This window comes from Pocillopora damicornis, chromosome 9, assembly GCF_964200805.1.
Source record: "Pocillopora damicornis chromosome 9, jaPocDami1.2, whole genome shotgun sequence".
Classification (NCBI taxonomy): domain Eukaryota; kingdom Metazoa; phylum Cnidaria; class Anthozoa; order Scleractinia; family Pocilloporidae; genus Pocillopora; species Pocillopora damicornis.
This window is the reverse complement of record NC_142678.1, coordinates 12,395,782-12,422,673: the sequence shown is the minus strand read 5'-3', so window position 1 is coordinate 12,422,673 and position 26,892 is coordinate 12,395,782. Positions and strand designations below refer to the sequence as shown.

Genomic DNA, 26,892 nt, shown 5'->3' with positions numbered 1-26,892 from the left:
GTCTGAAATGCAAAAAAAAAAAAAAAATAAACCAACATAAGAACATCTGCACCACTTCATATGACAGAATTATTGACAGTATGTTTTATTGCTAGATTGTAGTAAACAAAAACACTAAAAATTAAATTAGCTGTATATGCCTTGAATTTCAGCTAATTAAGATACAATATTGATTGTCATCATAGGAACTGTTAGACTCAATTAATAACTTGTATTTCAACTTAGTAAAGATTATTGTTTCTCAACATTATTTAAAGAATGGCAAATTGCACCAATGAGCTCAGCCACTCTTTTTTCTTGAGCTATGTTTGGATCTGTTTTCCACCACCCTAAAATCAAAAAAAAAATCCTGTTTCCTTCATCTACAAATTAGCTTATGCCTAAAGAGTGAATAGCATGTAATGTCTCCTTAAAATATCACAAGGATAAAGGAAATCAATTCACCTGTCAGCACCTTAGGAAATGTAAAGACAACAGTTTGCAGTATATATATACACACACGGAATGATGTTGAGGTGTAAAGGGTTAAGAATCAGAGCTCACTAAACCAGTCTAAAATAACACTAAACTGAGAAAAAACGAGGAGAAACAACTAAATAGTTACCTTTCACTTCTGAGAGGCGTCTCAAATCTGAACATAGTAAGTTAAGACAATTTCCGATGTTTTTTCCTTTGTCACTATATTGGTGAAAGGAAAACAGAAAATCAAGCAAATCTACCTCAAGCTAAATACAACCTTTAGTTTAACAGTACCACAAAAGTCTGAAAAAACCTAAAGACAAAATTAAGACAAATATTGGAACTGCTTGATGATTAAATCAAACATTTTTCCCTCCACTGCCATCAGTGATGAAAAGGTATTCAGAGGAGCTAATTAACTAATATATGATAGGTAGATTAACTGTCCACATCAAAGACAGTAGGTAAACATATCTAAGTACCTGTGCAGAGTTTTTGGATCATGGATTACAATGTAACACCACATTTTAGGTCATAATGCACATGTTTATTTCATTTCTAAAACAAGTCTTTATTACTTACAGGGTAAGAAGGTCTTCTTTTCTTTTCATCACTTTTGAATGGAAGCTATTTTTCCTTCCATTGCCCACGTTTTTTATTATTAACAATAATGAAAAGGCATTCAGAGGAACCAATTAAGCAATATATGATAGATAGATCAATTATCCCATATCAAAGACAGTAGGTAAACATATATAAGTACCTGTACAGAGTTTTTGGATCATGGATTACAATGTAACACCACATTTTAGGTCATAAGGGACGTGTTAATATCTCATTTCTAAAATAAGTCTTTATTACTTACAGGGCAAGAAGGTCTTCTTTTCTTTTCATTGCTTTGGAATGGAATCTATCCAATATGAGCCAGCTTTGATTTAAGCTCTCAAACTTTTCTTTGCGGTCTACAGACAAAAAGTAGACATATACATTGGAGAAGCTGTGTAAGTTAAACATGGCTTATAACACCTGAAATAATTGTGACAACTTGCAGTGTCTCTAGTTAAGGGATTACCTGTTCTTTAACTCCCAAGATTTCATTAGTAATTCTCCTTACTGTCTGCCAAATGATTCTCATTATAGTAGTTTGAAGAATCTGGTATCAGATCTATTATTCATCCCATAATTGATATTTTCCTATATTCTCATCACTTGTCTGCAGGATTGTACAGATAGAGTAAGGAGAAATTCTGTCTTGGGATTCTCCTGTTAGTGACCAAGACATAATTCCTCCTTACAATATCAAAACAATATAGGCAGGAGATTATCAGCTGATCCAATACCAAATTCTCTGATCTCGCTTCTACATTGACTAATTTTATCAAATGCCAACTATACGACCTCCAGCGTGGCTTCTTGAAAGGTAAATCTTGTGTAAGTCAACTCCTCTTAGTGCACAATGAAATTGGTAAACATCTGGATGCTGGTCAAGAGACTGATCTGATTCTGTAAGACTTTGCAAAGGCATTTGACTCTGTCTGCCTCACCAAACTGATCCAGAAACTAAGTTGGTTTGGTGACTACATGGTCCTCTTCTCACTTGGTTTGAAAACTACCTCAGTCAGCCATTAAAGGCAACGAGTGGTCATCAATGGATATTTCTCAAATTGGAACCTGTTAAAGTCTGGTGTCCCTCAAGGATCCATACTGGGACCCATCTTGATCTTTCTGTATATTAATGACTTCCCAAATGCTAGAAGTCACTGCACATTGGCAATGTTTGCAGATGACTCCAAATTACTCAAAGTAATCCAAAATGTCAACCGCAGTGATTTTACTGCCATCCAAGGAGACCTTGATGGTCTAACCAACTAGTCTCTTACAAATGAAATTTATTTCCAGCCACCAAAATGCTTAAATCTAAGGATATCAAGAAAACAGATAAGCCCAGAAATATCATACTCTATATTGGGAACTGAACTTAATGTTGTCTGATCTGCTACGGATCTGGGAGTTATTGTAAGTAATGACCCAATAAGGACAGACCATATATCATCAGTTGTTGCAAAAGCCAATTCCATGATGGGTTTGATTTAATGAAACTGTATAAGAGACCTCAAAAGAGACCTTGTGAATACCCTTTATCTATCACTGGTAAGATCACATCTCTACTACACATTTCAACTGTGAGCTCCTCAATCTCCCACACTAATGTTCAACATCCAGCACAGAGCTACGCAATTCATATGCAAATATCCTGGCCTCTCTTACAAGGAACATCCATTAGAACTGAACTTACTTCCCCTGAACTATTGGCTGGAAAATCTGGACATTGTCTATTTTTTTAAAGGTAAATTAGGTTTAATTGATCTGAAAAGAAATGACCTCTATGAGTTTTGTAGTGAGCACTCACGCCGTGGTGCCTCTGGTCTTTTTCTCAAAAATATGAAAGCTAAAACCTCACCCTATAGAGATTCCTTTTTTGTAAGAATCTGTAACACTTGGAACACCTTACCAGGTAATATAAGAGCTGAAAAGGAACTACCTTCTTTCGTCAAAAGACTAAAATCTTTCTTTTATCTAAGACTCAGCAAAGTTTTCAATCAAGACAATTAACATCCATTTTTTAAAATAAGTTTGTGTAGATTGTCATTGTTTCAATGCTCCTAATGCTTGTACATGTTAGTCAACCACCTTTTTCTTTTCTTTCGTTAATGATTACATATTTTGTTATTTCTTAGCATGGGGGGTTGTAAGTGGGTTGGGTTTCAATTTTGTCTATTTGCAGGGGATAGGGAAAGGTAATTTACATTGTTGGGGACAACCTTGTCCTATTGTAAATTTACCTGCCTTATAGGCAAATTGTTAAATAATAATAAATAATAATAATCTGACAACATAAGAATTGTACTCAGTGCAGACAGTAAGGAGAATTACCAATAAGATCCTGGAGCAAAAGAATTATAGCTCATAAGTGGGGGAAAGAACTCTACATTATTTTTTAATGAAGGAATGCAAGCTCTGAAACTTGACTCAACATGTGAATGCAACATATTAATTGTATTACATAAAATTCTAAGGCACTTAACTTTATCAAACAAATGATGATTGGCTCAGTTCTAAATAGATCACCAACCTGATGACATGGCTTTCTGCATTTCCAGTTTAACTTTTGAACAGACTTCTTCGGAAGAAAATAATTCATCTTGAACAAACTTTAGTTCCTCTTCAACATAACTGGCCAACTCTGAGTGAAGCTGGCTTCCACTTGAGACTGAACAAAAAAGTTAATATCAACAATCAACAAAAATAGTTCTAATTCAGAATAAAACAATGTAATGTTATGATTGTTATTCAGTGCCTATAAGTCAGGGTTCCAAGGAGTCTTACAATTAGACTGTTTGTTGAAAACAAATCAGATCCAGCAGGAAAAAATAAACAAATTTGGGCCCCTGTTACTTTAGCATGGGAGGCTGGAAAACAAAACATAACTTACATGAATTTTCATCTCTCAACACAGACAAGGAGTCCAGTGCTTCCTCATCATCTACACCAGGATATAATACCTCAGGCTGTCCATCAATTTGAAACCTGACAGTTTTACAAAGCTTCCTTTTACTCTGCACCCCTTTTTTCTCTTCACTCTCTGACGGCAGCCCCTGGCTAACAGAAGGGTGTGTTTCGGGTGGAACAGGGTTATGAGGAGCATGATGAGGTGATGCCTGCCTTCTAAACTTTCCTGACCTCACTTTGTTATTGCTGCTAGATGAGGGATCCATCTGAGGTCTGTTACTTGGAAAGATGCCACCTTGTTGTTCATTACTTTTTATATCTTCCTCAGCGGGAATGTTTGTACCTTTTGGGCAGCCAACTTCATTGTTTTTATCTTTCTTTTTGTCTTCCCCAGCAGCAATGTCTGTACCACTTGAGCAACCAACTTCATTGCTTTTATCCTTCTTTTTGTCTTCCCCAGGAGCAATGTCTGTACCACTTGAGCAGCCAACTTCATTGTTTTTATCATTCTTTTTGTCTTCCTCAGCAGTAACACCTTTACCACTTGAGCAGCCACTTTTCCTGCTCCTTCTTTTCTTTAAAGATTTATACATTGCTGTCTTTCCCTCAGCTTTTCTTCTTGCTTGTTCCTCCTTGACCTCCTGCATTATCTCTTCCCATATCTCTTCATCTGTGGGACTGTAAAGGTAATAAAAATATCAAGCATATTCAACACCAAAAGGGTTAATGGAATTTCACAATACAATTACCTTTGGACAAAACAAAGAATAATTACGTGAATTTAAACCATTGACAAAATAAACTTCAGATTTTAGTAAACTCTTTTGTTCATGCAGCAAAAATAATAATATCTCATTTTAAAAATTTATTGATCAAGTTCACTGATCTAAAATATAACATTATGAAATAGTAATTGACTTTTAAATACCGCTCATAAGCTGGATGATCATTACAGTAACTAGCTATGCAAAATTAATAAAGAATACTCACTGAATGACTTGGTCATCTTCCTGCATAACCCATGATAATTCAAATTCAATTTTACCGGAGACAACTTTCTTGATTGCTGGCTTAAGGGTGACAGTAACATCCAATTTTCCAGGCTTCTCTGTAATGTAATTGCTGATATCAATACAGCCAGTGGCCAGAAGCTGGTGGCGACCACTGTGGGACACCTAATGATTTCAAAGAAGTAAGATAAAGATGAACAGTTTTCAGATTCACTCCAAACTGTGTGGAGTGAATATAATATCAAAGGCAAAGAGCAACTGCATTCCATTAGAATAGAAAAGGGAACAGCTTACATTACAGATGAAAATATTCCACTGCTTTTCTTGATATTCTGTCATTTCCTCCTCTTGGTTCTACAAATACAAATTAATATTGTTTTCAAATAAACAAACTTGATAACAACAATATCAGGGACCTTGAGCAAACCATGAGAGTGACAGAAACAAAGATGTCACCAAACGAATGATCAGAATGAATAAGCCAAAGAATAGCAAAGCAATTAGAATTTTGTTAATTTTGAAGCTTTACTTGGCCAAAACTCAACATGAAATAATCAAATTCGATGTGGTCTGTGTATGGTAACATTGACAGAAAATTATTTCAGTGTCGATATGGAACTCAATGCTGCTCACATACATTATACTAATGTAGTTTTGTGGCATGTGGCACCATTGGAGAAAGCAAACACATTAATGCAGGCATTTAGGAAATTCCAACTAAAAGTAAAAATTCATTATTTTAATCAATGTCTGCCTTGACGACACTGTCCTGAATGCTTAAGGTCCTTTTTTATTTTTCCTATCATGGCAGTAATTTCTAGCCTCCAAAGAGCCTTGTTTTGAGATAAAGTTCATATGATGGTATTTGGCAACAAAACGTTCAATAGAAACAGGATCATTTCATATTCGTTTTTTTTCTTTCCAGCTGCTCTGTTTTTAACTTTTACGATGAAAATTACTATAGATTTAGCGTTAAAACTTAATATGATATTTACATAGTGAATCCAATGCAAAAGGCAAAGCGATGAAACCTTGGGGCTTCGAAACTCTCAACAACAAAAGATGGAAGACTTCAGTAAGAGGGTGTAACGTGTTTACAAAAACTATGATTTCAAAAAAGTTGGCCAAGATTTCAGCCCTTCCCATAGTTCATTATGCATAAAGATCTTGGATAAAGAAAACAATGACGAAAGCAAGTCTTTTGGACCACAATTTTGTTTCCGAATGCTGTGGCACTTTACGGAAATCTTTTCCCAAATTTGTACCTCATGTTGTCTTTGTTTAAAACTTACCTTGAGGAGAGTAAGTTTGCTATCTACTGGATCAGGCTCAGGCCAAACATGAACACCACGATAACCGTTTTCAATACCTCCAAACCATGCTACAGGCTGAGAGCGAAACGAATCGGGATATAAATATTTCTTGAACTCAAACTGACAATTAAGAAATCAGTAACGTTTAATGAGCTAATTAAGAGAGAAAGAACAGCGATCCAAAGTCTATATTGACTACCTTTGTACTGTATTTCGCTTTTCTTTTTTTCCAAAAAACTGCAAGCTTGTGGGGATACCTAATTGAGGAACAAAACATGAATATCAGCATAATATGAAAAAGTTGCCATGGTCAACCATACTTCTATTCAGAGCGGATTCTTTCCTTGTAGAAGCGATTGACGTTTTATTAATCAAGGGCCGAGATGCACTTACATCTTTTGTTATTTTGGAATACGACAGACGGTAAAGGAGCACATTGTATGTTCGAGGTGGCCGCCATGACGTTTCTCTGCATTGACCCCCCCCTCCCCCTCGCTGTCAACTATTGACCGTAATCAAAAACCTTCTCTCGCAGCACTGCCGTGGAAATTTGTCATTACGAATAAGATTAATACTTGTTTTTCACCGGGTCTTGCAACTTCAAAGGGCAAACAATATTCAGTTTGGGGAATGACACTTTGTTTCTGTTGCTTTATTCTGACGCGGTATTCAACTGTGAAATCGAACTCAACCAAATTCTAAAAACGCAGATTTTTTTCCAATATAATTAATCATGGTGAAAATAATATTGTTTCGAAATTGTATGCTTCGTCAGAGTTTCACTATTAATTACTTTCTAATCTGACTCTTGTGAGACAAGCAGCTTCGAAGACTAAACTTTTAACAGAAAAGAGAAAAAGAAAATACTTTATCGTGTCCCTTACCACCTTTTCTTGCGTAATTCGACATTCAATAGCGAAACAGATGCTGTGATCAAAAAGTTATCAGCTCTTGCTTTTTCCTGACGGAACGGTATGAGAACACAAGCCATTGCTGCTTCTCACAAAATCTCTCAGACGAACTTTAAGGATTTCTGTTTCGTTCATTGTGATGTCATGTTACCATGAAAATGAATGCTTCCAATTCATGTTGCGCGCGCTCAGTACACTGCATTAATTGAGGCCAGTTTGCAATAATGTGAATTTCTCCTTAACAGTTGAAATAGAAGTAACTAAATGAGGAAAACAGTTGCATCTAGGAAACAAAAAAAAATGCTTTCGTCTTTACATTTCCTCACTCGTGCTAACAGTCAGCTGATACAAGGGTGACATATTTGCTGAAAATAGGCGTGCATTCGTACCCCCTTCCCCTTGCCCCTCCCTCTCCGATCTGACCCTCTCGTTTGAACAAACCAAATTCTTACAGTATGCGGAGAGATGTAGGGTGTGATTACAATACTGAACAAACTACAATCCTAGCCACAATAATTAAAACTTTTTCCCCTACCCGCCTTAGACTGCCCTTAAAAGTGGAATTTAAAGACAAAAACAAACTAAACAACGAGAGGTGAGTTTGTGTTTTAGAATACTTCATCAGGGTTTCAATTTTGATTTGAAGGCCTCTCATATGAGCCCGGTTGACCGGGCTGGCTCGGCTTCCGTGATCTCGCCTTACCTCTAAATCCTTTGTAAAATTTTCGATGTGTTCATATAAGAGAGCGGCCTGGTCGGTAAGCGGGCTGGAAAACTTTTGCCATATGAACACTACATCCCGGTTACCGGGATGAATTCATCGCAATAGCGATAAATGCGTTAAATGGTCGATGACGTAGCAGCGCAGTTTCATCACACAACAAGGCAGCCCAAATGGCATCGTTTTGCTTTGCCTGATGAATTTTACACATCATTAGCAACCCGTTTAACTGCAGTGATACAGCTAGAAGGGTTGCCAAAGCCATGATAGGCGCAAAAGTAATAACTCAGTTGCGTTTCGCCATCTTTTGTTTTGTTTTTCTAATAAATTCGCGCCAAAACTCGTCCCCAGGATCTTCGGCCTTTTCTCATCTCGGAAACCGGGCTGAATTTTCTCATATGAACCCGAGGCCAAATTCGTCCCGGTAAGCGGGCCAGTCCGATCAACCGGGCTCATATGAAGATGAAGAGGCCCTCAGTCGCTTTCTATTTTTGGGGTACTGGTCTTCTTTCTGATTTGATTGAATTGTGTTGTTGCAGTATTCAAACAGCAGATTAGAAAACAGATTTTAAGAGAAAAATCTTTTAAATCTGTTTGTTTTCAAATTAGACTTCAGCAGGTTGTTGGAGGGGAAATCCAAAACTTTAAAGATTTTTTTAGGGACCTGATCATGAGTAACAACAGGAGCCCATACATGGGCTCATACAAACAAGGTAGAACTTACTGCTTCAGCGTTTCCTCTTAAAATATTAAAGTTGTTTTACGGCAACTGTGTCTCGTACACCAAATAAGAGAAGGTAAAATTCAGTACAAGGGCGCCTTAGAGTTAACTCCACTGGCTCTTAAAATGTTTGCAAATATATGCTGGCGAAGAAACATTTCTTGATTAGAAATCTGTGATAGGGCGTGGTCTTTTGAAATGAACCCTTTTAAGTTCGCTGAGCTTCGAGTGCTCTATTGTAAAAATTAGTAATTCAATGGTATTTTAACAATAGGGTCACTGAATGAAAACGTATAAATACGATAGTAATTTTGTTTAACTCTGGTGATACTAGGACGTCCTTACAAACAACTCTTACTAGTGAGCTCGTAGCCACGCCGCAATTAGGAATGAATACCAAATTGAAATTGGTATTTGAGAACTTGACGGGAAACTTCCTCTCTTTCTAACAAACGAAGAAATTTGAGATCAGAAATCACAATGATTTATGGAAGTTAAAATAGTAATAAAATAATAGAATAGTTAAATTGTCAAAATTAAAGTTACACCCAAAAGACAAATTTACACCCAGTTGATGTAAGTCACTACCGTGTCTCTTACACGAGTTCCAGGGTAATTGAAGAATACCTAAAAAACCTTGGTTAAATTTAAAATAATGACCGCCTAGCTACAAATAATAAAAATACCTAGGAATAAATAACCTACCTACCTAAAATCAGCCAAAAAAGCGAGAAAAAAAAAGAGCAGACGGAAAAAAGTGTACAATGTCAAAGGAGAAGTATTCATTTACGACTTGTAATTTTGTGACCGCTTACGTCACTTTCATTACAAACAATTCTACATCAGCGCGTCTGATTGGAAAAAACAAAGCCATTGAATTGAAAACCGTAAACTACGACTTCACCATAGATCTAACTACCTTCATCTTAGAAATAAAACGTAATCGAGGTAAAAGATAAAAGGGTCGTTATGAAAAGAAACCTTATCAGATCCGCTTTTTTGTTCGTGACCCTGAACTTAAGATACTACATTTACAAATGACGTATCTGAATACTCATAAAATAATTTTGAGCAATTAAAAAAAGGACGGGAAAAGATGCCAAAAACTACTCATGAAGAAAAAACAAAAAATATTTAAAACAATAAAAACATTTGAATTCATAGTAGTTATGTACATGGAAAATTGTTTGACAAATAAAGGAATCTCAACGTTTAAGGAAAATATCTAAATGATTCTCTCAGAGAAATAATTTTACATTGAAAAATGAATGTGTTAACTTAAATTGAAAGCAGAATTTATGGATTTACAAAGGATTTTAGCAAGATATTACAATCTCTTGTTCTTAGCCACATACAAACATCAGTACCTTACAATTCAGACCAGAAAGAAGCAAACAGTTGTGAAATCGAAACTGAAAAAGGAAAGCAAAGAAAAAGGCATAATTAGCCATTGTTATCCAGGATGAAGTCTCTTAAATAAAAATAATCAAAATAATCCGTGGCAAACTCACTATAAAATACATAGTAAGATTACGAGAGAGAGAACCAAAGGCATTTAAATTCAATTAAAATGCAAGTTTCTTACTTTTAATGCCGTTTGTTATTCAGGCCATGTTGATCAATTTGAGGATAAGATCCAGGACATTCTTTTCCTGATCTTTGTGTTCTTTGGTTTTCTTCCAACCTTCCGCAGAAAACGAAAGAAAACATCACTCACCATATGATGCCATACAAATAAACTATTGCATAAAAGACCTATGCGTGGGTAACAAACCACTTGTTTAACATCATACAAAAGAAAATTTAGCACTATCACATTAGGGAAATAACTTAGACATTGATTCTCACCTTTGACTTCGAACAGGCATTTAAGGTCCTGACGTAAGAATTTCAGACACTCCTTCCCGTTTTCTTGTCTGGAACTAAATATAACAGAGACGAAAGATAGGGCTTTAATATGATAAACTTTCACATAGAACTTACAATGTAAAGAATCAAAACGCTTAATTATTGAAGAAAGGAGTGCTTATATATGCTTAATTTAAATTATACGCTTTTGTTATTGAATATGTATTACCATCTCATAATTAGGCATATTGACTTGTTCCCAACTATCGAGCAAGGTTTAAAACAGCTTTATAGGGATAAGATGTACTTACTTACAGAGTAAGAAGGTCTTGTTTCCTTTGGTCAAGTTCAGAACGGAACTTATTTAGCGCTAACCAGTCAAGTGATAAGCTTTCAAACTCGACCTCACAATCTAAAAGGAGTAAATTAAAGAAGGCTGCATTTCATTTGTGTTTATTTATAACGCATGCATCACCCTCTATTTGGCGCGACGGTATACCCAGATAATTGTTTCCAGACCTCACCTCTTCCTAGGAGAGAAACTGCTTTTCTTTAGCGTTGCGTGAGGAAAACTAAGCACTTTGAATCCCGAAAGATTCCCGTCAACAAGGAGGATAGTTCGGCTGCTATTTGACGAAAGTAAACAGTTGGAAAGAAACGAAGCTAGGGATTCAGGAGAATGGCTCACGAAAATGACTGACAAATAAAAAATCGGCTGGTTTTCCGAAAGTAAGCCATTTTTTCCAAATTTATGCAAAATCGCTTTTATTCAAAAGGCTACACGAGAACATTGAGGTGAGCCATTCTGAATCTCAGAAAATTGATTTTATAAAGTTTGTTGAGCCAAATCAGCGGCAGCGCATTTTAACTTGCCGCTTCGATTGGTTTTTAAACTATAAATTATGATATCCTGGCGTTCTACACGTTTTTATATATTAACTCACGCAAAGAAAAAAAAGAGAGAAAACTAACCTTCAGTGTCTATTGCTTCTTTCATCTCTAATTCCAATTTAACCATCACCTTGTGCAATGAAAGCAACTCGCGTTCGACAACCTTAATCTCCGTCTCCACATAAATGGCCAACTCTGTACTTTCTTCCCTGACGGTATCTTTCTTGTCCAAGAAACTGCAAGATAATCACAACTGTAGAGTGAATTCAAGTAATCAAACAATGTTCCCTAAATACTCTAAAAGAGCAAGATCTTGTACTTTGCCTTATTTTTTATGAACTTGGTTTATATCTAGGACTTCCTTGATAAGCGATGAAATATTTTTGTTCATATTTCGTAAATGGAATTTCGAAACTTTGGGTTCCTGAAATCTTCACATCAGTCTATCAGAGATTAGCAATTTCATTTTTCTGAATCTCAATTACTTTAATATCCCCGTGATTCCCAATAAAAACACAATTCATTGGCTCCTTAAAATTGAGATTTAGCACGAGTCGATAAAACCAAAGAAGAACTGGTTAAGTTTTAAATTGTTTGGAGTTATTTAGTTTTTTTCCCAGACTTAATAAAACACTGTTAGATTATTTTTTTCCGGCGTGTTTTCGTCTGTAACGTTTTGCCATACTAAAACGCAAATGGTAAAAACTTTCACTTAAATCTATAATGCATTCATTAATAGGTGATCTTTTCCGATGACTTTTCTTCTTTTTCTCCACTTACCATTTGTCTTTGGCACATTCCACAGTCAGGGAAGGAACCGAAGTCCTCAAGGGTAATTCTTGATGGATTTTACTTCGACCTTTTCTACGCATTTTCTTCAAAAAACTCATGATTGCTTCCCTGTGTTCAAAGCGATCAAATGCGTTACAAAGGAATAAAAATCTTCTGTTTATTCATTGTGATGTCATGTAGCCATGACGATAGCTTGTTGGTTTCATTCCCAGTGTACCGCATCACTGTAAATGGTTCTTTCGATTTTTAACCGGAACGAAAGCTATGATTTGATTAAAAGTAAATGATAAGTCGACATGCTAGTGTATATGAAGCTTCCTCTGTAAAGAAAAAGCCGTGGTTGTCCTAAAGTGATGTGCACGCGCAATTCTCGATGCGCGATGCGGATGCGTGCAGCGAATTTTAGATACTAGCAGAAAATCACCTCAAAACTCTGAGAAGTCTCAAAAATAAATAAATAAACTGCTTGCAGCTTACTAACTGGCCACAAAGGAACGAAGATAAACAGAAAGTTTTGTTGTCCACTTGATTTTCCTCTAAAAACTAGCATTTCAATTGAAAGCGAAGTGAATCTAGTTCAATAGGCATGGATATAATACATTCCTTCTTTTTTCCTTCTTTTTTCCTTCTTTTTGTATTTGAAAACTCGTCCCTAAAATACCACTTCACCTTTTTAATTTTACTTTTATTCTTTGTCACAAGGTAACTATAAAGTTATAATTGCCAAAATAACCGAAAACCAGGCACAGCAGTGTGAGTTTTGGGTGTTCCGTATTTGGAATTTTCCCCACCCGTCCTCCCATGGTAAGCTTTCATATGTTCATGCGTGACGTACGTGATCTGATCAATTAGCCAAACATGTTTAGAGACCTTCGCACTGAGGTTGACGTGGACACTTGTCTAAGTTTTCTTGAACTCTCTTTTACCAAAACTTCACTCGCTTTTATTCAAGATTGTCGAAAGACTTTTGCAAGGCTTTATGGCTTTATTTAAAGCCAAATGTATTTAATTTGATAAGTTAATTACATTTTTATTTACGGACTTTGGAGTCTAGCCTCTTTATCGGCAAAGAACAGCGAGCATTCAGTCCACTCAGTCGTTCGGTCAACATGCTTCGATACGAAACTCTTAATCTGACTTCGTCCAAGATACGACGCTAAAAGTACGTTGTAAACATACCGAGATGAATAAATTAGGAAACACCTCCAGATCTTGCCGGAGTTCTGATATTTAAAAGTGAATCACATGCATTTCTCAGTTTGCAACTTTGGAGAAACATCCATTTTTTATACAGAAAGAAGGGATGTTAGCTTTGATGTCCGGACGAGCGCCAAAGGAACCAAATAACATTGTATAACCATTATTTAAATGGTTAAATACTCATTTTCCAAAATATGACAGCAGAATAAACTGAAGCCACCGGGGGCAGCGGCAGAATTCTTTTCAGACATTGAAGAAATTAAAGGCGGTATATCAACTACCAAGCCGTGAAAATTAGAATCTAGAAGACTTAAGCCCGTTCAAAAGGTCATGATAGTTGATGATAGTTTCAGCTGTGACGCGCGTTCATCCACTGTCCTATTAGCCTATTACATGACATAAAACATTGTTATTATTATTATTAATTATTTTAATTATCATTGCGTTCGACGAAGGAGAACGCATACTAATCGTGTCGTTTCACGGGAATCACTCTCAAGGGTTTTATGGACCAGTCCAAAGGGGAAAGATCGTGATACCATGCGATTTCGGGCATTGGGCGCCATTTTGGACTGGCGGACTCGTGGGCTGGCTGGCTGGCAGGCTATGTGGTACAAATAGTCTCGATCTCATGTGCAACTGTAAAAGGAGCCAATTAGAACTATTAGTGAAGCTAAACAAACTGCTCAAAGAGCGGGAAAAAGTAAGCAGCGATTAGTCTTAGTGTTGCATTTGGGGCGAGTTTTTTGGCCTAATCACAGAAGGTAGAGGGGTAGAACTGTCGCAATTGAGGATAATTTTAATTTCGACACTTACTCCAAATGGTCTCATGAACACAACAATGATCATCACATACTTTATAAACACAAAGTTTATTCATACTTAACTTACAGGTTTTTCTTTTCATACTATGAAGCCACTGCATAATTATCTCAAAACCAACATTCATAAAAGAACATTGAAAGATGATATGATAAGTAACCAACAAATAATTACAAGTTTTTTTTTTCCTACTTTGAAGCCACTGCAAAATGATCTCAATAGTAATGTTAATACAAGAGTATTACAAATATAGGAAACCATCCAATAACAACAGGAATTTTAGGAGCACAAATTAAACTTTTAACTTTTTTTTTCACTTTGGAGCCACGGCATAATGACCTCAAAACCAATTTCTGCACAGGAGTCTTACATATTAAATGTTAAGCAACAAAGAAAACACTTTATGTTAGATTGACAAAAAAGACTTCAACCGCTCCAAGAAATAATTTCAAGCTTAACTTATTAAGAAGGACTAACATGTTACAGATTTGAAAGGTCAAGTTGAACCAATTACGTCATTATTTCTGTGAGGTTAAGATCTAAATATATATTGACGTCACACTGATTGTCTCTCAGTCTCCATAACTATGTCTTCCCTCACATCAGCACTGATATTGATCCACTGATAAATCAAAATGACACATGTGCACATGTAACCACTTGGGATGACTGTTGACACTTTCTATTGCAAGTAGATCTTTCAAAAATAAGACAAAGAATTTGGAATGTACGTGTTACTTTAACAGTGGCTTCATGAATATTGCAGGAAAAAAGTGTTTTTGAAATTGTATGTATCAAAAGATTGTACAGATGATAAACTTTTCACAAAACCTATTGCGAACTATAGTTACAAAATAAAAACAATTAAGACAGGAGATATATATGTCTTATCAACCTTACTCAGAGTACATTATTTCAAAGTAATTAAAGAAAAAGATTTGGAATGTACTGCTATTATAACATTGACTTCATAAAAACCGCAGGAAGAAATTCATTCTTTAAAACTAAAATCCTATTAAAAGATTGAAACAAGAATATGATAAATGATGACCAGCGTTTAAAAACATATTTTAGACTATTTACAAAGAATTATTTACAATGGAGAGAGGAAATGTTTCATCACAAAAAGTTTTCTTTCTGAATGTAGAGCACCCAATATCATTTATACATTTTGAGTAAAATCATACTTAAGATACTTTTATAAATGAACTAATGAAAGAAGAATTTGTTTGAAAAGGACAGCAGCATGTTTTTGGGCAATTCTTGCTGCAATTTTTTTAAGAATCCAAAACACAAATAGCCAATATTCAAATATAGTAGATGGATTTTCATTCAGTCTGAAATGCAAAAAAGAGAAAATAAACCAACATAAGAACATCTGCACCACTTCATATGACAGAATTATAGACAGTGTGTTTTATTGCTAGATTGTATTAAACAAAAACACTAAAAATTAAATTAGCTACATGCCTTGAATTTCAATTGATTAAGATAGAATATTGATTGCTATCATAGGAAGTGTTAGAGCCTTACATTTCATCTCAGTTAAGATTACTGTTTCTTACCATTATTTAGGTATGAAGGCTCTGCTGGCAAATTGCGTCAATGAGTCCAGTAACTCTTTTTTCTTGAGCTCTGTTCTGATCTGTTTTCCTCCACCCTATGATTAAAAATACAAATCTTGTTTCCTTCCTCTACATATTAGCTGATGCCTTTGAACTCAAAGAGATTAGCATCTAATTTCTCCTTAAAAATGTGACAAGGATAAAGGAATTGATCACTATCTAAAGAAACTCAAGGTTGTTAAACATTCACCTTGTCAGCACCTTAGGAAATGTAAAGAGAACAGTTTGGAGTATATATATACACAGAATGATGTTGAAGTGTAAAGGGTTAAGAATCAAGGCTCACTAAATCAGTCCCAATAACACTTAACTGAGAAAAAGGAGAAGAAACAACTGAATACTTACCTTCCACTTCTGAAAGGCATCTCAAATCTGAACACAGCAAGTTAAGACAATCTTCAATGTTTTCTCCTTTGTGACTACATTGGCAGGAGGAAAACAGAAATTAAAGCAAATCTACTTGAAGCTAAATACAACCTTTAGTTAAGCAGAACCACTACAGTCTGTGAAAAAACCAAAAGAAAAAATTAGGACAAATAGTAGAACTGCTTCATCAGTAAATCAAACATTTTTCCTTCCATTGCTCACATTTTTTATTACCAAAAATAATAAATATATACAGAGGAACCAATTGGGCAATACAGAGCGTGAAATTAATTTTTTTTTTCTGATAGCCACTTGGCTCCTAAATTTTTCAAAGTGATAGCCAATTCAAAAGAAGTTGGTCGCCATTTTTAAAGACAAACAAAACTTTTTTTACATTGTCAGCATTCAAGATAGACCCTCCAAAATTAAGCTAGGAAAAAGATCTTTAATTTAACCTGCTACAAAGTGGACACTAGGATGGATGATGTACAAACCTCAAGCTCACCTAAATCCAAGGTGGCATCTAGTCATCGATCAAGATGCATGTGCTGCCTTTTGCAACAAACGTAACAAGGAAGTTTGCCGCAGATTTATCTTTGCAAATCTTTTTAATTTACTCTAGTTATTACTCTAATTATCTCTAGGTTATGATGAAGTATTCTAGTTGCCAGTTTGGCGACTTATTTTCAGGATTTGGTTGCCAAAGTAAAAAATTTAGTCGCATTGGTGCTTGTATTAGGTGCAATTTCATGCCACACAAGATATGAAGGATAGATCAATTATCCCATATCAAAGACAGTAGGTAAACATATATAGGCACTTATGCAGAGTTTTTGGATCATGGATTACAATGTAAGACCACATTTTAAGTCATAATGGTAAAATTTATTTCATTTCAAAAATAAGTCTTTATTACTTACAGGGCAAAAAGGTCATCTTTTCTTTTCATCACTTTGGAATGGAAGCTATCCAATATAAGCCAGCCTTGGTTTAAGCTTTCAAACTCTCCTTTGTGGCCTACAGACAAAAGGTAAACAAATACATTGTGTAAGCTGTGTAAGTTAAGCATGGCTTATTACACCTGAAATAAGTCCAAAACTTGCAGTAGCTCTAGTTAAGGGTTACCTTTATTTTTGGTCTGTGAGTGACCAAGACAGAATTTCTCCTTACAATACTAAAACAATATAAGCAGGAGATTATTAGTCCATCCAATACCAAATTCTCTGATCTAACATCATAAGAATTGTACTGCAGACAGTAAGGGGAATCACTAATAAAATCCTGGAGTAAAAGGATTATAGCGCATAAGTGGAGGAAAGAACTCTAACTTATTTTTTCATGAAGGAATGCATGCTCTAAAATGACTCAACATGGGAATGCAACATATTAATTGTATTATTTGAAATTCCAAGGCATTTGGCTTCATCATATTAACAATGATTGCCTCAGTTCTAAATGGATCACCAACCTGATGACATAGCTTTCTGCATTTCAAATTTTACTTTTGAACAGACTTCTTCTGAAGACATTAATTCATCTTGAACAAGCTTCAGTTCCTCTTCAACATAACTGTCCAACTTTGAGTGAAGCTGGCAAACACTTGAGGCTGAACAAAAAAGTTACCATCACTTGTCAATAAAAATAGTTATAATTCAGAATAAAACCAAGTAAAGTTGTGATTTTTACTCAGTGCATATAACTCAGGGTTTTAAGGAGTCTCAGTATAATTGTCTGATTGAAAATAAATCAGATTAAACAGGAAAAAATGAACAAATTTATCCCCTGTCCCTTTGGTATGGGAGGCTGAAAAACAAAAGAGAACTTACATGAATTTTCATCTCTCTTGGCAATGCACTTCTCTTTTGTTGCTACTTCATCTTTCTCAATGAAAACTGTTTCCCTGTAGACACTTTCTGAGGACAACACAGAAAAGGAGTCCAGTGCTTCTTCATCATCTCCAACAGGATGTAATACCTCAGGCTGTCCATCAATTTGAAACCTGACAGTTTTATGAAGGTTCCTTTTACTCTGCACCCCTTTTTCCTCTTCACTCTCTGATGGCAGTCCCTGGTTAGCAGATGGGTGTGGTTGGGGTGGAATAGGGCTAAGAGGAGCATGATGACGTGAAGACTGCCTCCTGACTTTTCCTGACCTCACTTTGGTATTGCTGCCGGATGAGGAATCCACCTGAGGTTTGTCATTTGGGAAGATGCCACTTTGCTGTTCATTATTTCTTACATCTTCCTCAGCAGCAATGTTTGTCCCAATTGGGCAGCCAACTTCATTGTTTTCAGCTTTCTTTTTGTCTTCCTCAGCAGCAATGTCTGCATGACTTGAGCAGCCACATTTCCTGCTCCTTCTTTTTTTCAAAGATTTATACTTTGCTGTCTTTTCCTCAGCTTTTCTTCTTGCTTGTTCCTCTCTGACTTCCTGCATTATCTCTTCCCACATTTCTTCATCTGTGGGACTGTAAAGGTAACACAAATATCAAGCATATTCAACAGCTAAAGGGTTCATGGAATTTTACAGTACAATTACTTTTAGCAAAAACAAAGAATTATTGAATGAATAAAAACCATTGACAAAATAAAATTCAGATTGTGGAGTTTATCAGCTCAACCCTTTTGTTCATGCAGAAAAAATTATAATATCTCATGTTGAAATTTATTGATCAAGTTCATTGATCTAAAATATAACATTATGATAGAGTAGTTGACTTTTAAATGCCACACATAAGCTAGATCATCATTACAGGAACTAGCTACAGAAATTACTGAGGAATACTCACTGAATGACTCTGTCATCTTCATGCATAACCCATGATAATTCAAATTTAATTTCACCAGACACAACTTTCTTGATTGCTGGGTTAAGGGTGACTGTAACATCCAATTTTCCAGGCTTCTCTGTGATGTAATTGCTAATATCAATACAGCCAGTGGCCAGAAGCTGGTGACGACCACTAGGGGACGCCTAATGATTTCAAAGATATAAGATGAACAGCGTTCAGATTTACTCCAAACTGTGTGGAGTGAGTGTAATATCAAAGGCAAAGAGCAACTACACACTCGTGTTAAATTGAAAAGGGAAAAGCTTACATTACAGATGAAAATATTCCACTGCTTTTCTTGATATTCTGCCATTTCATCCTCTGGGTTCTATAAATTAGAGTTAAATATTGCTTTAAAGTAAAGAAAAAACTTGATAACAACAATATTAGGGACCTTAAGCAAACCATGAGAGCAATGGAAATGAAGGTGTGGCAAAGCAAAAGATCAAATGAGCAGAACAATAGCTAAGCACTAGCATTTAGAACTTTATTTATGTTGAGGCTGTCCTTGGCCAAACAACAAGGAATCAAATTTAGCATGGTCTTTATACAGGAACACTAACAGAAAATTACTTCAGTCTCAAGATGGAACTCAATGCCACTCACACACATTATACTGAGGTTGAGATGTGGCACTGTTAGAGACAGTAATAACATATATTCATGCAGCCAATTAGAAAATTGCAACTTAAACAAAAAATTATTTTTGTAATTAATTGTCTTCCTTGGCATCACTGTCCTGACTGGTTAAGTTCCTTATTAAATTTGCCTGTGCAGTGTTTTTTAACCTCCAGGGAGTCTTATTGTGAAACAAAGTTCATAGAATGGTATTTGGCATCTCTCTTCAAACGTTTTGTAGATTCAATAGCATTTCACAATGTTTTTTTTTCGTTTCAGCTGTTGTGCTTTAAACGTTTACAATGAAAATTAATAGATTTAATATCCATTTCACTGAATAGGAAGGAGCAAGCCTAAGAAAAAAGCAAGGAAGCCTTCAGGGAGTGGGTGTAACGTGTTTACAAAAACTATGGTTTCAACAGAGTTGGCCAAGATTTCCGCACTGCCCCATACTTTATTATGCATAGAGATCTTGGATAAATAAAACAATTACGAAAAAAGAAAATCTTTTGGAAATCTGTCCCCAAATTTGTACCTCATGTTGCCTTTGTTTAAAACTTACCTTGAGTAGAGTAATTTTGCTGTCTACTGGATCAGGCTCAGGCCAAAAATGAACACCACGATAACCGTTTTCAACAGCTCCAAACCATGCTACAGGCTGAGAGCAAAAGTAATCGGAAGAAATATTTCTTTAACTCAAACTGACGATTAAAAAAATAAATAAAGTTTAATGAGCTAAGGGAGAAAGAACAGCGATCCAAAGTCTACACTGACTACCTTTGTGCTGTATTTCGCTTTTCGTTCTTTCCAAAAAACTGCAAGCTTGTGGGGATACCTAATTGGTGAACAAAACACGAATATCAGCATAACGTAAAAGAATTGCCATAATCAACCATACTTCTGTTAAGTGCGGATTCCTTTTTTGTAGAAGCGATTACATGACGGTTTTACAATTCAAGGGCCGAAATGCACATACACCTTTTGTCATTTTGGAATACGACAGAAGGCAAAGGAGTACGTCGTATGTTCAAGGCACCGCCATGACGTCTTTCTACCAAGACTGGTAACTAGTAAAACTTACCCCTCCCTCCCCCTCGCTGTCAACTATTGACTGTTATCAAAAACCTTCTCTCGCAGCACTGCCGTGAAAAATACGAATTAGCTTAGTACTTGTTTTTCACCGAGTCTTGCAACTTCAAAGGGCAAACAATATTCAGTTTGGGGAATGACCCTTCGTTTCTGTTGCTCTAATCTCACCAAGTATTCAACAGTGAAATCGAACTCCACCAAATTCTAATTGGAATTTTTGTTTTCGAAATGGTATGCTTCGTCACAGTTTATCTTTTGATCATTTTCTAGTCAGAAGAGTGAAAAAAAAGGTTGACTCTAGTGAGACAAGCAGCTTCGAAGACTAAACTTTTGATAGAAAAGAGAGAAAGAAAATACTTTATCGTGTCCCTCACCACCTTTTCTTGCGTAATTCAATTTTGTTATGGAGAGCGCCCATGTTTTTTAGAGTGCGTTGCGTTACATAATTATTAAAAATAGAACGAAGAAGTTTCTAGAACATTTAGTCATGATGACTAAGCGAGAACTTTAAGGAGAACCTTCTAGAACCGTGACTCAGCATATTTTTGTTATGATGTAATCATAGTGTAATGTTTCTAAAAATAACAATATTACAGATCTCTAGAACATTCTAGAACTTTTCCGAAAGATATATAAAGAGTCACGCTAGCTTAAAGAAATAGGCCTTTTAGTGAGCTATAACTGCTGTTGCGAAGAGCCCAGAGGAGCGAGAGCTGGACAGAGTTGTTTACTGGAATTGAAAGCCGTGTGGAAGGCTACGTGAGAGAAAGAATTACGGACGTCGACAGTTTGTTAAAGATTTTCAAGAGAACTGTGAGTTGTGCGGTAGTGCACTGAGATTTAAGTGATATTATTTGTAAAGGGCTCTAAGTTATAGGGATACTGATTGTATTAGCATTTATATCGCTCCGTAGATAAGTGAAAAAGATAGTTATTGTATTGGTTGTCGATATCGCTTCGTAGTTATTACGTTGGTCAATAAAGTAGTTGAGTTGTACGAGTTGTATCTTTCTGGCGGTTTGGAAAATACCGTAACAGAAATTGGGGGCCTGTCCGGGAGCGAATTTTGTGGAAGTGTATTTAGAGCAGAGATAACTGTCCAGGAGCGAATTTTGTGGAAGTGTATTTAGAGCAGAGGTAATTGTTCGGGAGCGAATTTTACAGAAGTATTTGGCATATAAGTTATTGTCTAGGAGCGAGTTTTGTAGTGAAGGTTATAGTAGAGTATTCTAAAGATAAGTTATTGTCGACTTAAGTAGTCATAGAGTATATCAAGATGTCAAAGTTTAATCCAGAAGACTTCATGTCGAGTCCCGACAAAGGAGTATTTAATGCGTTAAGGAAAGACGAACTTATTTTATTAGCAAAACACTTAGAGTTAGAGTCTAAGCAAGCAATGAGAAAGGATGAGATACGACAGATTATAGTAAACCACTTAGTGGATACTGAGGTTTTTGAAGGGACAATGTTAGAAACATCGTCAAAAACAATGTTAGAAATAAAAAAGTTGGAGATGCAAGAAAAGCGAGAGAAAGAGGAAAGGGAAATGCAAGAACGACTGAAGAGAGAAGAAATGGAGATGAAGAGAGAAGAAATGGAGAGACAAGAAAGACTGAAGAGAGAAGAAATGGAAAGACAAGAGAGGCTAGAGAAAGAGAAACTGGCTTTTCAGCATGAAATGGAAATGAAAAAGTTAGAGCTACAAATGAAATTAGGATTAAGCTCGGATAGTGAAAAGCATAGCGAAAAGTTTGATGTTACAAAGAACATCAGGTTAGTGCCTCCATTCCAAGAAAAAGATGCTGATAAGTACTTTTTACACTTCGAGAAAGTAGCTAGTAGTCTTGAGTGGCCTAAAGAGTGCTGGGTTATGTTATTACAAAGTGTATTGGTTGGTAAAGCTAGGGAAATATATACACAGTTAAGTGTAGAACAAGCTGTAAGTTACGACGAAGTTAAGGATCTTATTTTAAAGGGTTACGAGTTAGTTCCTGAGGCTTATCGTCAAAAGTTTAGAAACTATGAGAAAGTTAGTAGTCAAACCTACGTAGAATTTGCTAGGAGTAAGGAACAGTTATTTGATCGTTGGTGTTATTCACAGAAGGTAGATAAGAGTCACGATAAGTTAAGACAGTTGGTATTAGTTGAAGAATTTAAGAGGTGCATTCACAGTGATGTCCGAACGTTCATTAACGAGCAAAGAGCAGAAACATTGGAAGACGCTGCACGGTTAGCAGATGAATTTTCGCTGAGTCACAAAGTGAACTTCGTGGAAAAGCCCCGTCAGCCTGACAGTAGATTTCAGCCTCCCTCCGCATCACGATGGGTTGGAAGCCAGCGGAGTAAACAGAATGACGGAGCACCTCCCAAACGGAACCCTGGTAACCATTTTACAAATCGTTCCAGCTCCACCTCGCCAGGACAAAACAGGTTTGTTCCAAATAAGCCCATCAAGCCACCAACCTGTTATTACTGCAGAAAAGAAGGTCATCTGATTTCCAGTTGCCCAGAAAAATGGAGATCTGCGCAAAAATATGGTGTGGAGTCGAAGCCCAACGGATTTGTTGCCAAGCCGTCGCCTTCGGTTTTTGAAAGTGAATGTACACCTCCGCGATTTTCTCGAGAGAAGACCCAGACAATCCCTACAAATGACGTCAGTGGTTCGTCTAAATCTGTCATGGATATGTTCCAGCCCTTTATTCACGATGGCTCAGTATCATTATCCCGTGATATGACAGATTCAGTACCGATCAAGATTTTAAGAGACACTGGAGCCTCACAGTCTTTGCTATTAAGCGACACGTTGTTGTTTTCTGAGAAATCGTCCACTGGTGCAAGTGTTCTAATCAGAGGAATCAGTTCCGAGTATACCCCAGTGCCGCTCCATACAGTTTTTCTGTCGTCAGATCTTGTGTCTGGTCCTGTGAAAGTTGGAGTACAATCAACATTGCCGTTTGATGGAGTACATCTTATCCTTGGAAATGACCTTGCAGGAGACAAAGTGGTTATTAATGCTGTCGTTACAGAGAAGCCTAGTTTAGAAAAGTCTCCAGACCCCGTCGAGAAGATAATTCCTGGTCTTTATCCTGCATGTGTAGTAACGCGAGCCATGAGCAAGAAGAGGAAAACCAGCGATGAAGAAATTGCCTTAGCGGACACCCTTATCAGTCGAGTTTTTGAGGATGAGCAGCCAAGTCCCTCCCCTTCTGAGCCAACAGAAATCCTACTTGAGAAGAATTTAACAGATCAGTCTGAGAAGATGTCGACCTCTCAGCTCATCGCTGGACAACGTGAAGACCCAGAAATTTTGCCGTTGTTTTCAAGAAGCGTCAGTGAAAACGAAGTATCACAGAACCCCACCTGTTATTTTACAAAGAATGGAGTGCTAATGAGAAAGTGGAGACCGCTCGATGTTCCAGCTGAGGACGAATGGGCTGTTAAGTACCAGATTGTTGTCCCGAAAACTTACAGGCAAGACATTCTAAGTATGGCACACGAGACTCCCCTGGCTGGCCATTTAGGTGTGAACAAAACTCACAGAAAGATCTTGAATAATTTCTATTGGCCCAACCTGAGAAAAGATGTAGCTGAATACTGTAGGTCATGTCACGCCTGTCAGATGGTTGGGAAACCAAACCAGACCATTCCAAAAGCGCCACTGCAGCTTCTGCCAGCCGTTCAAGAACCATTCAGCCGTGTAATTGTTGATTGCGTCGGACCGCTACCAAGAACGAAGTTTGGAAATCAGTTCTTGTTAACCATCATGTGTGCGTCCACCAGATTTCCTGAAGCCGTACCCCTGAGAAACATCAAGGCCAAGACTATCGTCAAAGCTTTAACGAAGTTTTTTACGCTGGTCGGACTTCCTAGCGCTATCCAGTCTGACCAAGGTTCTAATTTCATGTCTGGTATTTTTCAACAAGTAATGCACGAACTTGGAATCGCACAGTATAGATCATCCGCGTACCATCCTCAAAGTCAAGGAGCTCTTGAAAGATGGCACCAGACTTTAAAGAACATGATGAGAGTCTACTGTTTCCAAACAGAGAAAGATTGGGACGAGGGAATCCACCTATTGCTGTTTGCGGCACGCGAGTCCGTCCAGGAGTCCCTAGGATTTAGTCCGTTTGAGCTCGTTTTTGGGCACACTGTGAGAGGGCCTCTTAAACTGCTTAAGGAGAAATTATTGTCAAGCGGTAGTGAGTCTATTAATCTTTTACAATATGTTTCAGACTTTCGTACTAAGTTATTTAGAGCTTGTGAATTAGCTAGAGACAATCTTAGTTCTTCTCAGAAGTTAATGAAGAAGAAGTATGATGTAGACGCTGTAGAACGTAGTTTTAAGCCAGGTCAAAAGGTTCTTGCATTGTTGCCAGTGCCCGGTAACACATTGTATTCTAGATTTTTTGGTCCTTATGTTATTGAGAAGAAGTTAAATAACCTTAATTACGTAGTAGTTACTCCAGATAGGCGTAAGCAGACGCAATTATGTCATATTAACATGTTAAAGCCTTACCTAGAGAGAGATAATAATGTAGTTAAAGAGCCCGTAAACGTTAATGTAGTTATTTCTGAGCCCGAAGACTTAAGTAGTGAGTTTAGTAGTAGCCATCTCAGTCCTACTGACACATCAAAACTCACCAACTCCGATGTGCTAAAGAATTTGGACTCCAAGCTGTCACACCTTGAAGAGGGTCAACGTCAAGACCTACAGAAGCTACTTGAAAAGTATAGTGACCTGTTCCCTGATGTACCATCTAGGACAAATCAGATTTACCATGACGTGGATGTCGGTGATGCTACTCCTGTTAAACAACACCCATACAGGCTGAATCCGAGAAAACAACAGTACCTCAAAGAAGAGGTAAAATATTTGTTGGAGAACGATTTTATCGAACCAAGCAGCAGTAGTTGGAGTTCTCCATGTATACTCGTGCCTAAACCGGATGGGAGCTATCGGATGTGTACCGATTACAGGAAAGTTAATAGTGTGACTAGGACAGATACCTTTCCAATCCCAAGAATGGATGATTGTATCGATAAGCTGGGAAAGGCAAAGTATGTAACAAAATTTGACCTTCTCAAAGGATTCTGGCAAGTACCGTTAACGGATCGCGCTAAGGAGATATCAGCATTTGTGACTCCAGAAGGACTCTACCAATACAAGGTCATGCCCTTTGGTATGAAGAATTCTCCTGCTACCTTCCAACGTCTCATTAACAAAGTCATCGCCAACCTTGAGGATTGTGAAGCCTATATTGATGATGTAATCATCTATAGTGAAACCTGGGAGAAACACCGAGAAACTATCCGTGAGTTCTTCAGGAAGTTGAGCGAGGCCAAATTAACAATCAATCTCTCCAAAACCGAGTTTGGCCAAGCACAAGTGACGTATTTGGGACATGTCGTCGGACGAGGACAAGTACAGCCAGTTAACGCCAAGGTCGAAGCCATAATCAAGTTTCCGCGACCAGAAAACAAAAAGCAACTGATGCGTTTCCTTGGTATGGCTGGTTATTATCGAAAGTTTTGCTCTAACTTTGCAACTGTCACAGAGCCATTGACAAAACTGCTCAGCAAGAAGGAGAAATTTAATTGGAGCGACCAGTGTGAAAAGGCTGTTGAGGAGCTGAAAGCCATGTTACAGAGTGCCCCTGTTTTAACAGCGCCTGATTTCTCTTCACCGTTCAAGCTGGCTGTTGATGCAAGCGATGTTGCCGCTGGTGCTGTGTTGTTACAAGAGGATGATGAAAGTGTAGAACACCCGGTTTGTTATTTTTCAAAGAAGTTTAACAAAAGTCAAAGGAACTATTCTACCATCGAAAAGGAATGTTTAGCACTGCTGTTAGCTCTTCAACATTTTGAAGTTTATGTTAGTTCCTCAAGTTTGCCCGTTGTTGTGTATAGCGATCACAACCCCCTCGTATTTCTTCACAAATTAAAGAGCAAGAATCAGCGATTGTTGAGGTGGAGTTTAATGCTGCAGGAGTATGTCTTGGACATCCGACATATAAAAGGAAAGGATAATATTATTGCAGACTGCCTCTCGAGACCTTGAGCTTTGCAAGAAAGTTTTGCAAACTTTCTTTTCTCGAAGGGGGAGGGTGTTATGGAGAGCGCCCATGTTTTTTAGAGTGCGTTGCGTTACATAATTATTAAAAATAGA

At 37.0% G+C, this 26,892-nt stretch overlaps 4 protein-coding genes across 5 annotated transcripts; 1 reads left to right on the top strand and 3 right to left on the bottom strand.

Annotated features, from left to right (window-relative positions):
• Positions 1 to 1,320: 1,320 nt before the first annotated feature.
• On the bottom strand, positions 1,321 to 6,668 carry LOC149040155 (uncharacterized). Its single transcript, XM_089181524.1, has 7 exons — positions 6,492 to 6,668; positions 6,272 to 6,367; positions 5,274 to 5,333; positions 4,960 to 5,144; positions 3,953 to 4,647; positions 3,593 to 3,730; positions 1,321 to 1,421 (listed from the first exon to the last, which is right to left on the bottom strand). Exons 1-7 carry the CDS (start codon positions 6,579 to 6,581, stop codon positions 1,321 to 1,323), a joined length of 1,365 nt encoding a protein of 454 aa, XP_089037650.1. The 5' UTR covers positions 6,582 to 6,668.
• Positions 6,669 to 10,249: 3,581 nt separating this feature from the next.
• LOC149040154 (uncharacterized) lies at positions 10,250 to 11,511 on the bottom strand. Its single transcript, XM_089182947.1, has 4 exons — positions 11,466 to 11,511; positions 10,809 to 10,905; positions 10,494 to 10,567; positions 10,250 to 10,329 (listed from the first exon to the last, which is right to left on the bottom strand). Exons 1-4 carry the CDS (start codon positions 11,509 to 11,511, stop codon positions 10,250 to 10,252), a joined length of 297 nt encoding a protein of 98 aa, XP_089039073.1.
• Positions 11,512 to 14,229: 2,718 nt separating this feature from the next.
• LOC149040153 (uncharacterized) lies at positions 14,230 to 20,699 on the bottom strand. Of its 2 annotated transcripts, XM_089182946.1 has the most exons (11): positions 20,614 to 20,699; positions 20,415 to 20,472; positions 20,200 to 20,295; positions 19,288 to 19,347; positions 18,978 to 19,162; positions 18,016 to 18,656; positions 17,658 to 17,795; positions 17,110 to 17,206; positions 16,169 to 16,242; positions 15,764 to 15,858; positions 14,230 to 15,535 (listed from the first exon to the last, which is right to left on the bottom strand). In XM_089182946.1, the coding sequence occupies exons 4-10, from the start codon at positions 19,330 to 19,332 to the stop codon at positions 15,770 to 15,772; spliced, it is 1,269 nt and encodes a 422-aa protein (XP_089039072.1). In that variant the 5' UTR covers positions 19,333 to 19,347; positions 20,200 to 20,295; positions 20,415 to 20,472; positions 20,614 to 20,699; the 3' UTR covers positions 14,230 to 15,535; positions 15,764 to 15,769. The 2 variants fall into 2 exon arrangements, with proteins under 2 accessions (XP_089039072.1, XP_089039071.1); XM_089182945.1 differs by lacking the exon at positions 20,614 to 20,699 and having other exon boundaries at positions 20,415 to 20,602.
• Positions 20,700 to 22,353: 1,654 nt separating this feature from the next.
• On the top strand, positions 22,354 to 26,784 carry LOC149040152 (uncharacterized). The gene has a single exon (XM_089181523.1). It carries the CDS (start codon positions 22,354 to 22,356, stop codon positions 26,782 to 26,784), a length of 4,431 nt encoding a protein of 1,476 aa, XP_089037649.1.
• The last annotated feature ends 108 nt before the right edge of the window (positions 26,785 to 26,892 follow it).